We start from the raw sequence: 15,031 nt of genomic DNA on the forward strand, positions 1-15,031 counted from the left end.
CCTCCCAGCTCAGCCCGGAGCCCTCCCACAAGCACGTAACCCCCCCCCCCTCCCGCCCGGGGTGGGGGGCCCGTGGGCACGGAGCCTGGGGATGGCCCTTCCCCCACCTGGGGATCCTGGGTCCTGAGGGCGACCCGAGTCACTGGGTCACCTGCCCAACAGCCGGCCTTCTCCCTGGCTCCCCAGCGTCTCCCCAGTCGCACTGACCAAGCAAGGTGCGGGCAGCTGGGTTTGAACTGACTTTATTATTCCGTAAATGTGAATTTTACAAAGCGCTATACAATGAACGATCACATCCTTCTGTTTGTTTGTAACGGATTTCCACCTCACGAATCGGCTCTGAGCGCGACAGAAGCCCTGGGTTTCCCGGTGGCCGGCGGACGCGTCTGTAGGGTCGAGTTACCGGTGCAGCGTCAGCCACGGCGAGAAAGCAACGATCTTGACTCTGCTGAGTAGCAGCAGAAAGGAGAGAGGACGCACCTGCGGGGCTGGAACGGAGCTCGGGGCTCAGGAAACAGACCTCCTCCACGGCACAGGGACAGTGATCTCATTCGTTTATTAACAGTCGTGAGTTACAGCACTACCTAACGACCCCCACCAGACCGTATGGCGGCGACAGTCTCCTTTATCAAAAGGCTCTTTTTCCCAAACATTCCGTCCAAAGCATGAATGGTCTGTTTGCACCCAGTGCCGTCCACATGTTCAAGTCAAAAATATTTATACATTTTATACTTAAGTTCTTTTTTTTTTTTTTTTTGTCTGCTAAAAATAGTATTGCAAGTTTTGGCTTCTTTTGACGTAAAAATTACAATCATGTGCAAAACGCTAACAATGAAGGGGTTGATCTGAATTCAAGCAGGTTGTCCAATCTGAACGCTCCAGATTCTGCATAATTTTCCTTTTCATTTTTTTTTTTTTTCTCGAAGAAACAAAACAAACAAACAAACGGAACCCAGAACCTTGGCCATGTTAGAAACATCTTGTACCAAGCCCTAACGACCTCCCGGTGGCGGGTGGCGGGTATTCGGAGCTGGCTGGCTGACATGATGACACATTTATGCATCACAGTAGTTAAAGCTCAAGACAGCTATGAACTCTCAATTCTGTGTTTAGGATTTACTGCTGGCAGGGGCAAACCGAGGTTTTCGCGCAGTTTTCGGTTGGTTAATGGGCCATCGGCCTCTTTCCGCGGGCATCAAGACATCTCCATAAAAATAACCCATCTGAGGGGAGTCTAGGCGGTAAATGGCTGGGGGTGGTACTGGGCTGGTGCTAGAAAGTTCTGCCGTTCGGTGGGGATAGGTCAGGGCCGGGCACACCAAGAGTCCCCGAGTCCCCGCAGATGCTCCGGCCCCGCCCCCCCGCCGCGCCCCTCCCCCTCTGCCTTCCTTCCAGCTCCAAACACAAACGCCGCCCAGGAGCGCCCGGGAGCTCGCTTGCGCAGACGAGATGTGAACCCCAGGCCCACGATCAGCCAGCACCACGGCAGCCAGCCGGAGAGGGGCTGCAGGCCGCCCCTGGGAAGCTATCTCCCCTGGCCTCTAATCCCCGGCCACGGCCACATTCAGGGGCAAGGTAAGACAATCGAACCAAACGCAAAGTTAAGCAACCACAGAGAACTCTGGGTGAGACCAGACACAGTGCAGAAAACAAGACAGAATTCAAGTACTGAGGCGCCCCGGCCAGGCCGGGGGGGCCCCGCCAGCTCACAGTATCTGTCACATCTACCCGTCCCTTCTCCTGGACCTTTTGCACTCCGTCCCAGCTGCCTCCTGTGGCACAGCCCGTCCGCCGGGGGAGGATGGGCGCCCAGCCGGCTGCCCGCCACGTCCGCTCTGACGGGGTCCAGTCCCTTCTCTCCTCCTCAAAAAGGCGCGGGTCTAACTTAGCTCTATAATAGACTCTACATAGTGTATGCATATTGCTAATAGTCAAGCTTGGGAGTAAAGGTGCAGAAATGTCATAAATACTGAGTGGCTTGTCTCTCGGTCTACAGGGTCTGGGTGAGTCAGGGTCACGCTCACGGGACAGGAATTAGCCGTCTTGTAAACAGAGGAGGGGGAGGGTCCGGTTTTCTTAATTGGTTTTCCTTGGGAAAAATGATTGGAAGATGCTAAGGCACTCTGGAAGGCCCCTCCGAGCCCGGGCCCGCCGCCGCCCGCCCCGCGGAACATTCAGGACGCGGAGGGAGCGCCCCGGCAGATACAATCATCAGCCATGCCCGTCTGCAAACGCTCCGGACCCACGTCCACCGCGGGACACATTAGTGCAAAACGCTCGGCCTGGCCCGCCCGGGGCACAGGGGGAGCTCAGAACCCATTCACATTGAAGTATTAAAGTTTTACCTATATATAGCTCTTGCCTTCCTTACCCAGAACAACAAAACAGACGGCGGTTATAAACAATTAGGGGACAGAGGTCGCGGGACATTGTGCTGGCCTGAGTGGCGGTCAGGCCTTCTCTGTGCAGGCGCCACTGCCCCCACCGGGCCAGTGCACCCCTGCGTGACCTGGCCTCGGGTCGGGGGCCGCTCCCACTCTGGACCGGAGGGGAGAGAGGGAGAGCGAGGGAGCCCTTCTGCTGACGGCCGGGGCGGGCTGGCCGTCTCCCCAGGGTCCTCAGGGATGGTCAAATTAAAGTGCACATTGGGGTGAGGAAGGGGAGCTGCAGGGGGGATGGGGGGATGGGGGGATGGGGGTCAGCCTTACCCATCCCCACCCCCACCCCCCAGGGGCCGCCTGAGGATGCTGGGGGGAGGCCTTCTCGCAGTCCCAGGAGGGCCAGGTCCTGAGGGGCCCACACAGAGCCAACCCCACCTGGGCCCAAGTCGGGGGGAGAAGGAGGCAGAGAGAGAGGCGTATCTCGGGGCCAGGCGGTGGGTTCGGGGCCCCAACCTCCAGGCCCGGACCACTCTGGTCTGGGGCACAGGGGCTGCGATCAGCTCCCCCGTGCCTGCCCAAGGTCCCCCCACCCCTCTTCCGGGAGCCATCAGATCTTTCTGGAGGGTGGGCACATGTCTGGGCCGGCTGGAGGAGGCTGGAGGCTCCGTGCAGGGAGCCCCCTCCCTAAGCCTCCCCCAGGGCCTCTCCACACAGGGCAGCAGTCAGTAGGACCCTCCGTGGAAAGGGGCCTAAGCCCCTGCAGGCCGCCCGCAGCTGGGGGAGGCTCAGCTCTGTGGGTCCCGGGCAGGGACACCTACAGGCACACGCAGGCAGGTGGGCCTATTCTGCACCCAGTCGGGGGCGGGGAGAGTGCGAGGGAAGGGGAGGGGTCCAACAGACCCCTTCAGGTCCGGAAAACCGAGGGGTGTCTCGGGTCTGGCCTAACCGCTGCCTGGGACTCGGAAGGAAGGAAGCCCCCGGACAAAGTGGCCACCTGAGTGCTCTATGCAGCCCGTGCCCTCCCTCACCAAAACACAGCAACTCAACTTCAAAGTGAGCCTTCCAGCAACTTCTAGGGGCCCTTCTTCCGTGCACCCTGCCGTGCATTCCAGACCGCACCCCTAAGGCTCCCCCCGCCCCCGCACACCCACAGCCGCAGAGGCGCACACCCCAGGGTTTGAAGCACAAAACGGGGACCGCTCCAGCCCGGCCTGGCCTGGCCTCTGCCTCCTCCCAGGCAGGGCCCGCAGCACCCTCCTGTGTCACTTGCCCCGGCTGCTTCTCCCTGCTACGGCCCTGCTCTGCACAGGAGGGAGGTGGGACCCAGGGCCGGGCGGGGCCCGGATACAGATGACCCAGCCCCCAGCCACAGTGGGTTGGAGGCAGGGACACCAAATCCTCCCTAATTTTTTGCTCTTTTGGGTCTGAAAATTTTCAAACCATACATGAAATAGATCTGAATTAAGACAAAAACAAATAAACAGACAAACGTAATCCCAACGTGGCTGAGGGCTGTGGGGCGGCACCAGGGCCGTGGCCGCGCCCCACAGGATGGCAGGTGGCCGGGCGGGAGCCGCGGGCGCTCATGGCAGCTGGCCCAGCCTGTGGGGCCCCGGTGCACCAAGGACCAAGGAGCTGGGGGACCAGGGGAGCCCACGGGCACAGGGTGGGAGGACAGAGATGCCGGAACCCTGCCTCCTCCTGTGGGCGGCCCATCCCGCTGCCCCCGCACACGCTCAAACACACACGCACACGCACACACGCCCTCACGCGCTCCCACACCCCACGCACACAGTGGACCCGGAAGGCCTGACCCCCGAGTCTCAGGAAGAAGGAAAACCAGAGGAGTTTGGCCCCCGGGGGCCCAGCCCTGGCCCCTGGCCCCAGGGGGGTGAGCAGTGAGTGTCAGGGGGCGCGGGCCCCACACCCCAGGCCCCCTGGGCAGAGGGGGCGGGCAGGGCAGGGAGGCAGGGCAGGCGGACTCCCCCCCTCCCCTCCCCCAGGCTCTCGTCCCCGTCCCCGCCCCCGCGAGGGGTGGGGGTGGGGGTGGGGGTGGGGGTGGGGGTGGGGCGGGCGGCGGGGCCACAGCCTGGAGGCTAACCTCGCAGATATCAAAAGGGGCCCTGGGACCTTCCTCGCGAGGTCACCAGCGGACTCGTCCTTACAGTATATCGAATGCGTGTGTTTCCTTCATCAACTTTAAATACAAGCAGGATAAAAATCACATTTTTTTCAGGCAACAGTAGCAGTTCCGTAGGTAAGTGGCTTGATCACATTTGTTGTATTAGTAACGCATGCAAGCAGCTGGAAAACCGTCCCGCGGGCCGGCGGCTCCTCTACAAGGTCCCTGCGTAGGACGCCTCCTGTCTCCGGGCCGCCGCGGGCGTCTGCGGCCGGCTGGAGCTGGTGCCGCCCTGCTCGAAGGGCTGCGAGGGGCTCTGGGCGGCCGCGGGCGGCGGCTCGGGCGCGGCCACCTCCTGGATGACGGAGCCCGCCCCGTCCGCCTCCTCGCCGGCCTCGAACGCGGGGTTGTTGGCGGCGCTCAGGTCGACATTCACGGCGTCAGTCCTCAGAGCCACGATGGTGGCGGCGTCGGCCCGCCGCTCCGCGTAGATGCGCTGCTCGAACACCTGCGCCGCGGCGGGCGGGAAGTCGGGGTCGAGGGGCGGGCCGGCGGCGGAGGAGCCCATGACCGTGCGGTACATCTCCACGCCCTCGGGCAGCATGGACTTGATCTTGGGCAGCCAGCGCTTGCGCACGCGGCGGGCGTTGGTACACATGTCCGCCGCGATCACGTTCATCTCACTCTCCTTGAAGCTGGGGGCGAAGTTCTGGCAGTACACTGCGAGCACAGGGGCGCGGGGGCACGGGCTGAGTGACCCCCGCCTCCCGAGGGGCCCCACCAGCCCCGGGGTCAGGGTGACTCCCGCCTCCCGAGGGGCCCCACAGCCCCGGGGTCAGGGCACTTATTTGCTGGAGTGGCCGCTCCTGAGCCAGTGGGGGCATGGCTGGGGGCCTCCAGAGACGTCATGGCCACCCAGGCCTCTTCTGGCCTCAGCCTGAGGACAGGGGGTCACCCTTCTCTCCACTCAGTCCTGGAGACCCTGCCCTGCTCCCTCGGGACAACTGGCATCGGGACACAAGGCCGTGGTACCTCCCCGAGCACCCACTGGCTGTGTGGCCTTGGGCAGGTCCCTGGCATCTCTGGGCCTCATTTATCGCTGCCCCACCCACCCTGGGTCCCAGACCTGCTCAGACAAGCCTGATGGGTAACCCTGCCCTGGCCAGAAGGGGAGTCGGGGCAGGGAGGGCAGGCAGCCCTCGGCACCTGCTAATCAGAGGCGCTTCCTCACAGTCTGGACAAGGAGCGAGGCGGAGCCGGTCAGCACCTTCCCCCGGCCCAGCCCGAGCCGGGAGGAAGTGAGCCCCGGTGGCCGCATCCGTCATCACTGAAAACGGTGCCGAGCCTCTCCTTGGTCCTCCACTGGGAGCCACAGGACCCCGCTCTGCAAGCCACCTGGGAGCCAGAGCCAGGTCCCCAGGGCGAGCCCCTCACACCAGCATCGGCCGCACACCTCCTGGCCTCTTCCCGGAGCCCCACTGGCACTGCACGCTTTGGGACTCCCATTATCCACCACAAAGGCCCCTCTTTGCTCTAAAACAGAATTAGCCTCACAAGAGATGTTTTCCAAGCAAGGAAATAAGACAGTGTCTCGTGAGCCGACGGCCGCAGGAGGGCCGGCTCTCGGCCCGTCTGGCCCGATGGGAGCGGGTGGGCTCCTCCCGAGGCCGGGGCTGGGGCCGGGGGGCAGCAGTCGGCTGCGGAGATGGACCGGCTCCGCCCCCACGCGCCCAGGAGCGGGAGGCAGGAGCCAGCAAGCAGATGGCAAAGGCTCAAAATAACCTCGAAATGTAAATAAGGGGTTTTGTTCAAAAAGGAAAATTAGATCTATTTCACATATTAAAATAGTTTCGCACGCAGCTGAATCCATCATGCTTGGAAACCTACCAAGAACGTTAGCACCTCGAGACCTGGCTCCTGAGAGCTGTTCTTTTCTCTTTCCCCCCAGCCCTGTAAGGCCAGCCTGGTGCCGGGGAGAGGCCGCCCACCCCGGCTGAGGTCCCCGGGGGACCCCGCCGCTCCTGCGCCCCCGACCCGGGAGACCCCGTCCACTTACGCTTCACAGCGTTCAGGACCCGGCTGTCCAGAGGCTTGCGGCTTGGGTCACTAGTGGACGATCGGATGCCGGTGCCACAGCTGTTGGCCAGTGTGTTCCTGGCGGTGGGGGGGAGGGGTAGTCAGAGGTGCCACGGGAATGGGGCTTTCCCACCCAGAAGTCTACCTGCCCCCCGCCTTGTGCCGCTCCTGACTTCCAAGGGTGCAGGGGTGGGGAACAGGCCCGCCACCTTCTGACCCACCCATGAAGTGAAGCACGTAGGTCTTTGTTTTAGAGGGGGGGTGGTCCACAGCCCTCCCCAGACCCCAGGCCCCCCCTCCCTCACCTCCACAGTCCCCGGGCGGACACCCAAGTGTGAAGTCAGTAAGGTGGGGGGCCTCACACACGAGAGGCGTCAGCCACCGGAGACCCTCGAGGCTTCTGCGCCTGCCCAGGGACCCACCTGTCAAAGAAGGTGGCGAGGAGCCGTCTCAGCAAGACCTTGTGCTTCACCCCCGCGCAGAGGTGGCAGTTCATCAGCTGACCTCGTGTGATGTAGACGCCAGAGCCTGTGACCACCAGACACAGAAGAGTGAGGCGCTCGGCCTCACCACCCACACAGCCCAAGGCCAGGACCTCCCCGGGAGGCTCCTGGGGCCAGAGCAGGTGCGCAGGGGGTGTGGGGAGCGGCGCAAGGCCGCCTGACTTCTGGGTGCAGCACCCCAGGGCGTGCCCTGTCACCTGGAGGAGGCAGCCTTGGCCACGTGTCCCCAGATCACCCTGGCAGCCTCAGGGGGTTTCTCTGCTCAGCCTAGGGTTTGGGCAACGCTCCTCGCCTCTCTACCCCTTCCCCAAAACCAAAGCACCTCGGGCAGCGCTGGGGCCTGGAGTTCTGGAGGTCACCCGGCCCTGTGCCTGTGGGGGGAGGGGCGCCGCCAGCCCAGGGCAGGGGTGGGGGCAGTGAGCCCACATGGTACTGTTTACCCCAAAGAAACCTAGCAAGGCCCAGGGGCCCAGCAGGGCGTGGGCCAAGCCAGCAGAGGACACAATGCCCAGAGCGTGGGGTGGCCTCCATTTAACGGACGCTGCTTGTGGAGAAAGGAGCCGGCACCGGACGGTGCCCCCGACCCCCTGAGACAACAGTGCGGTAAACCCCAACGGGCTCTGGGGCCTCCCGAAGCCTCCTTCAGGCCTCTATGACCCCAGCTGTCACAGACCAGGTGCTGAATCTTGTGAAAAAGACAAGAGCGGGGGGGGGGGGGGCTCCTTTCTCGGGGGGCAGGGTGGAAGGAAGACACAGGAGGTGTTCTTGCGTGTGGGTCCCCAGCTGGGCGGCCTGGGGCTGGCTTCCCTCCACGGGCCAGGTCTCCGGGGGAGCCTGGGCCCACTGTTTAAACAGACACGTGATTCTGGATGGAGACCACCGCCGGGGGCGTCGGGTCAGTGTGGCCTGACGGTCCTCAGCCACAGCATGCCAGGTGTCCCTGAGGGCCACCCTGCTCACGTCTGCAGAGGCTCCAACCCAACAGCAGAGCAGGTCACTCTGAGCCACACGGGGGACACCCCCTCGTTGTGGGGAAACCTGTAAAGGGGGGCTGGGACACAGTGGGGCCTGGGAACCTGATATCCAACTTGCGGTGGGCCAGGGATGGTGCCCAGGCCTGGCCCCCGCCCCCAACCCCCAACCCCGACAGACAGGCTGTTAGCTGAAAGGCAAAGCCACCCCTCTCTGCCCTGTTCTAAGGTTGCCTGTTTGGACAGTGGCTCCCAGCAGAGGGGACAGCTCAGGCAGAACCCTATGATGCTGCCCAGGGCGTGGTGGTCAGGAGTGCCCAACAGGACTGGGGGGGGGGGGGGGGGGGAGGGGGCGGGGCAGAAGCTCACAGAAGGTCCACGCCAGCACCGGAGGGAGGGAAGGAGCCCATGGGTCCTGGCCAGCCTGTTAGGGGCTCCCCCGGCCAAGCAGGAGACTCCTGGAAAATGGCTCCACCTCCCTAGCGAGGGGGACAAGTGGCTCCACCTCCCCACCGAGGGTGACGGCAGCGTCTTCCGTCTTCCCTGTGAAGAGCTTTAGAAATAGGGGTGCCTGGGTGGCGCAGTCGGTTGAGCATCCGACTTCAGCCAGGTCACGATCTCGCGGTCCGTGAGTTCGAGCCCCGCGTCGGGCTCCGGGCCGACGGCTCGGAGCCTGGAGCCTGTTTCCGATTCTGTGTCTCCCTCTCTCTCTGCCCCTCCCCCGTTCATGCTCTGTCTCTCTCTGTCCCCAAAATAAATAAAAAACGTTGGGAAAAAAAAAAAAAAAAAAAAGAAATCTACGAGGGGCCTGCGAGGCCAGATGCACCCTAACGTTGAAAAGATAAGTATTTCTGACAAAGGCACCAGGCCCTAATGGGCTTTCGGACTCTACTGTGTCGTTCGCTTTGGCAGAATTCCGTTTCTGACTCGGACCTGCGTCTGGAGCCTCCGGTCGCTACCCGTCAGCGCAGCGATGGGGCGCTCTGGGACGTGGGGGAGGGGGGCCCGTGCGCTGTATTCGATTTGGTTTTATCTGCCACCTAAATTAAAACACAATCGCGATTGCAGCCCCTGCCAATCGGATGCGCGACCAGCCCAGGGGATTCAATCAAAATGCTAAATTAATTCAATTGAATGACTCCTCTTACTGACACATTCTCCTAAGAGGAAATTAGAGGAAATTTGAGGTGTTCTTTTTTTTTTTTTTTTTTTTTTTTTTTTTTTTTTGACCGATCAGTGATGCGTACATTGTTCAGAGCTCTGAGGGAAAGGAGATACACGAGGGCATCTGCACACAATGGACGGGGCGGCGAGGGGCACTTCACCTGCCACCAGCTCTAGCTTCTCGCCAGGGTCCCCTTCTGAGTAGAGCTTGGGGTGACAGCGGTACCCGATCTGGCTGATGAGGCTGGCGGGCAGCGCCACCAGGTCGCGGCGGATGAGGACACAGGAGCGGCTCTCCAGCGGCATGGGTTCTGGCTTCTCTTGCACTGCGGACACAGACCCGATCCGGTTAGGGGTGCTCTCAGGCGCGGCGACGGACATCCTGCCCAGCCAGGCTCGGGTCAGACCCTCCACGATGGGCTCGACGGCTCCCTCCCTGCCTCGTTGCCCTCCCCACTCTCTCCCTGCCCACCTCACCCTGACCTCTGCGGGAAGGACCAGAGTGGAGAAGCGAACGGAAGAAGGCAGGGAGGGATGCCCACCCAGACCTGTGAACAAGCTACGAGGGCCCGGGAGGTGCCCACCAGACACAGGCCTGCAGATCAGGCAGGACGGGGGGCTCAGGACGGCATGTGCAAGGGGCTGGTCGGAGGGCAGCCGGGCTGGCCCCGAGGTCTCATCGGGCACTCTGCCGGGTGGAGTGCAGGCCTGGAGCGCATAGGGCCTGCACTGTGCCCCTGGCCTGATGGCTGGGGGCGGTCCCATTCCACAGGTGGGGGCACACAGGGCCTCTGCCTGCCAGTGGGCACTTCCCGGAGGCTGTGCCATGCTGCCGGGACGAGAGACAGTTCCGTAAGTACCTGCCAGCAGTAAAGCTGGGCAGTGGCACTGTCGGGCAGGGCACCCAGGGCACCTCCAGCCCTCCAGGTGGTCTGGGAATGCTCCTGACAAACCACTGCCAGCTGACAGTCAGGGGCCCCTGAGCTCGCCGAACCTGCAGCTACGACGGGGCAGGGGCTGAGCCCACTCTGATGTCCCCAAGCCACACAGGAGCATAACAGCAGCTGGACGTCAAGGCCACTGTCCCCCCCCCCTCCCCTCCCCTCCCTCCCGAGGCCCCACCCTCCACCCTCCCCTGGCTGGGACACAGGTCTCTCAAGGCCGGGGTGGGGGCTCGAGTCTACTGGGCACCAGCCACACCGAGTGCCGTCCAGGTGCTGGGGGGCCGAGGAGGAGAGGCCCTCAGGGGATGCCCCGTCGGGGGCTCATCGGGTGGCCAGGCTGGGTGGGGAGAGACGCCACAGGGAGGCTCCCGTGGTGGAGAGGACCGAGCCCCACCAGGCCTTGTGGCCCAAGACCCCTTAAGCAGGTGCCCCCAAGTCCAGCCCCACATCCTCCCCCATCTCCCTGCAGCCCCCTGGTCTCCTTGCCCCCCCACCCCAGCAGCCACACAAGCCGCACGCTCACCACAGGGTCAGCGAAGGGCCTCTGCGCGGGGCAGGGCTCCAGGGCAAAGCCCCCCGCCACGCACATGCTGCCATCAGCCCGGCATGCTTCACCCCGCCTCCCTCACCCTGTGTCCCCAGCACACGGGCCACTCTGGGTCACCTCCCAGGAGGGCCACCTGCTCCCGGCCAGCTGCTGTCACTGAGAAATCACAGCTGGTCCGGGGCAGGGGACTCCCCCACACAGCTGGCAGAGAGCACGGCCCAGACCGCCCTCAGCCACCCAGACACGGGGGCAAGGTCTGCATGCCGGCAAGGGCCTCGGGCTGCTCAGAGGGTCACTCAGGGTTGGGCCCTCATGGTCAAGGACAGCAGTTCTCTGTAGCAGCCTTAGCGGCTCCTGGGCCAGAGCGGGGTGGCTGTCCAACCTTGTAGTGCCCAGATACCTGGAGGGCAGGGCCAGGCTGGAACCTGCTCTCCATCAGGCTCCAGGCGGGGACACCTGGCCACTCAGGCTGGAGCAGTGGTCCTGTCCCTTCAGCATTGTGACCCATCCCCGCTTAGGGGGTCACAGGAAAATTCAGCACCTGGCCTCACTGTGGCAGGTGCCAGGTTGGGCCGGGCCACAGACCTGGGAAAGCCACACGGGGGCTGCTGCAAAGGGGGTAGGGTGGCAAGGAAACGTCTTGGGCAGACCCTCACCCCCAGGCGGCCAGAACCCTGCAGCCTCAAGCTCCCGTCGGGGCGGTGGTGGGGGCCGGCCTCCTGGAGCCACAGGAGAGCCCCTCGGGAGAAGGCAGGCTGGGCTCCAGTGCCCAGCACCCCCCCCCCCCCCCAGATCAGGGCTCAAGTGGGGGGGGGGGCAATCGCTCTGGGGAACGGGAGGCACCTCCCACCAGGTGTGTGTGGGGAACGCGGGTGGGGGCAGATGAGCAGAGAGCAACAGAGAACCTTCCAAACCTGGCATACCCGGGGGCTCAGGGAGCACAGGAAAAACAACCCGGGTGGTATTTTAAAACATAATTACCCGCCCCCGCCCCCCCCCACGGCCTGCTGTGATTACACACGCAGACGCAGAGCCAAAGCCAGCGCCGCGGCATTTACATAAAGAGCGCTCACCAACAGAAATAACGGCGTCCACAACGCAGCCTGCCGTGTTTCTCCAAACAGCAGAAGTTGTTTCCACTCCTCTCGCCTGCCCCCCGACCCGCCCCAGCGCCAGCCCCAGCCCCCCACCCCAACCCCTGCCCCCCCAACCCCCCCCCCAGGGCTGGCCCCCGCCCCTGCCCCCCACCCCTGGCCCCCGGCCCCCAGCCCCCTACCCCCCAACCGCGGCCACCAGTCCCCGCCCCCCACCCCCGGCCCCCAGCCCCCGCCCCTGCCCCCCCACCCCCGGCCCCCGGCCCCCAGCCCCCTACCCCCCAACCGCGGCCACCAGTCCCCGCCCCCCACCCCCAGCCCCCAGCCCCCCAACCCCGGCCACCAGCCCCCTGCCCCCGCCCCCCACCCCAGCCCCCACCCCCGGACCCCCGCCTCAGCCCCTGGCCCCCGGCCCCCCGCCCCCGGCCCCCAGCCCAGCTCCAGAGAGCCAGAGACCAGCAGATCCAGAACACCCAGAACAGCCTCTTCTATTTCTGCTCTGCCTAGCGCCGGATACTGCGCCAGCTAAAAATACCCGAACCCGCGTGGTGGCTCATCTGGAAAGGTGCTCCCAAAGCCTTCCCTGCCCCTGCCCCTGCCCCTGCCCCGGGCCCCAAGTCTCCTCCTCCTAGGGAGAGGAGGGGGCAGCTTACAACCAGGTTCTGGGAGCCTGGGAGAGCGTGCACGGGGCCCCTCACGAGTCCCCGTGGCCTTCGGACAGGCGTCCCTGACTGCGGGGCTGGCGGGAGGCCCCTCGGTGGGCTGTGGGCAGGGACACGGCAGCCCGCAGACGGACCCACGGATCACACTGAGGTCACTCGGGGACTGGCCACCGCGGCGGAACCACCACCCTCACCGTCAACGGCCTCGTTTTCAACCAGCAACAGCTCCAGTCTCCAGGACCGTGGGCTCTGAATATTTTGGGCCCGTGGAATTTGGAGAGAAGGACATGAAAGTGAAGAGCAGTTAGGTGTTTGTCCCGAGAGGTGAGTAATTGCTCTCCCTGTAGGAAAGGTGAGTCCCGGTGAAAAGGCCTCTACGGAATGATCCGGAACAGTAGCTGATCTGGGCCAAAGGGGCAGCCGCAACCAAGGACAGGCAGAGTTTCCCTCGGATCACCGGACAGAGCAAACTGTAACTGTGGACACAGGACTCATGGGTGGACCCGCCAGGGACTCTGGGCACCAAGAAGGGACCCAGCTGCTCCCTGACTCGGTGACGCTGCATGAATCCAGCTGGCGAGGACATCGTGCTGGGTGAGAGGAAACCAGCACAGAAGGACAAGTCCCGTCAGATTCCACTGGCTGTGGGGCCGAGAGGAGTCGGACCCAGAGACAGACAGCACGGGGGGCAGGGTGGTCGGTGTGTCACGGGACCGAGTTCGGTCTGGGAAGACGGACACTCCTGGGGATGGGCGGAGGGGACGGCTACACGGCAGCGTGAGTGTGCCCGACGCCCCCGAACTGTGCCCTCAGCAACAGCTGTCACGGCAAATCCTGCGTCACGATATTCCAGCCCAACAACACGATTCTCTTGAAAGAATGAAAGGCCTCTGTGGGAGACGAGGGCCGTGGTCCTCGTTTCGCAGTCTGTTAAGCCCGGATAGAAGGCAGCGCTGGTGACGCAGGCCTGCAGGGACCCCGGGAGGGTCACTGACCTCCGTCCCTGCACCTTCTCACCCTCCTGTGGGTCACTGACTGGGAACCTGGAGAACGCGCTGGACTCTCTCCCCGAACAAGACACACAGAGTCCCCAGCCCACGGGATGCCGGTGCATCGCCACGCCCCAACGGTGTGGCCTCTGTTCCTGTCCCCAGATGCACAGGGTGTCTCCGGCGGCCCCTCGGAGATGGCCTAGGCAGCCCCCACCCTTGGCAGGGAGCCCCCACCAATGTGTGTGGCCGCCAGCAGGTGACCGAGCCCCTGGGAGGTTGCGCGCGGAGGTGTGGGGACAAGGAAGGGGACACTCAGAGAAGGTGTCATTTGTTAAAATGGCACAATAAGAAATCGAACCCCTAGTCCTTGATTATATCGGAAAACACAACTTAAAGCCAAACGGAAAGAAAAAGGCCGGTCACACTACCCACTTTCAACTCACTATAAACCAATCGTAACGGTACGTGCGGGCAAGCGAAGGGACACGCGGTCCACAGCACGGAAACAGGCCGGCACAGACACGCTCGGCTGAGTTGTGACAAAGGTTCGCTCGCCACTCAACGGGGGAGGTGACAGCTGCTTCGGCACGTGGTGCAGAGGAAGCAGCCAGGCACGGACAGATCACAAAAGTGAAGCCGCCCTTGATCTGAGCCTCACGCCTGACGCGGAAATTGACAAAGATGACCCGGGACCTCGTGTAAAACACAGAACTACAAAACTTCCAGAAGAGAATCTTCGTGAACTCGGGTTCGGCGAAAAGCTTACACACGACCCCGAAAGCACAGCCCGTGACGGAATGGCCTGATTAGCGGGACCCTACGGAAGGGAAAGCCTCCCGCAAAGACAGCGGCCCCAGCCGGCAGGCCTGCACCCGACAGGCGATTTGTGCTGAGAACCCGCAGCGGCTCTCAACGCCCGACAGCCAGAAAACGGACAACTCGATCTTTAAAATGGGCAAAAGATCCAAACAGGTGCTTGGTGAGAGAACACACAGACGGCACACCGGCACTGAAGAGGCAGCCACGTTGGCCACCGGAAACTGCACATAAAACCACATGGAGACACCACTCCACACGCACGGTGCGGCTGAGCTTGCGGCCCGGGTGGGGCGAGGGGTGGCCACTGGGCGCTGGTCCCCAGCCACAGTGCACAGGGGGACACAGACACCCCGGGGGACGGCTGGGCAGGGGGACACGGGCACCCCCGGGGAACGGCTGGGTAGGGGACACGGGCATCCCGGGGGATGGCTGGGTAGGGGACACGGGCACTCCATAGGCAGCTGGGCAGGGGGACACAGGCACTCCGGGGGATGGCTGGGCAGGGGACACGGGCAACCCGGGAGATGGCTGGGCAGGGGACACGGGCACTCCAGAGGATGGCTGGGCAGGGGGACACAGGCACCCCGGGGGATGGCTGGGCAGGGGACATGGGCACTCCAGAGGATGGCTGGGCAGGGGACACGGGCACGCCGGGGAACGGCTGGGTACGGGACACGGGCATCCCGGGGAATGGCTGGGTAGAGGACACGGGCACTCCAGAGGATGGCCGGGCAGGGGACACGGGCACCCCGGGGG

At 63.8% G+C, this 15,031-nt stretch overlaps 1 protein-coding gene across 5 annotated transcripts in view; it reads right to left on the minus strand.

Moving 5' to 3' along the window:
- Positions 1-4,561: 4,561 nt before the first annotated feature.
- Positions 4,562-15,031, minus strand: part of NACC2 (NACC family member 2) — a 69,242-nt gene continuing 58,772 nt past the window's right edge. For all 5 annotated transcript variants that reach the window (XM_058693545.1, XM_058693544.1, XM_058693546.1 and 2 more), the window contains 4 exons: positions 9,379-9,543; positions 7,002-7,107; positions 6,560-6,657; positions 4,562-5,223 (listed from right to left, as the gene is read on the minus strand). In XM_058693545.1, the coding sequence (XP_058549528.1) occupies positions 4,718-5,223; positions 6,560-6,657; positions 7,002-7,107; positions 9,379-9,543 (875 nt within the window). In that variant the 3' untranslated portion in view covers positions 4,562-4,717. The remainder of the gene's footprint in view (positions 5,224-6,559; positions 6,658-7,001; positions 7,108-9,378; positions 9,544-15,031) is intronic.

This window comes from Neofelis nebulosa, chromosome 12 (genome assembly GCF_028018385.1).
Source record: "Neofelis nebulosa isolate mNeoNeb1 chromosome 12, mNeoNeb1.pri, whole genome shotgun sequence".
Taxonomy (NCBI): domain Eukaryota; kingdom Metazoa; phylum Chordata; class Mammalia; order Carnivora; family Felidae; genus Neofelis; species Neofelis nebulosa.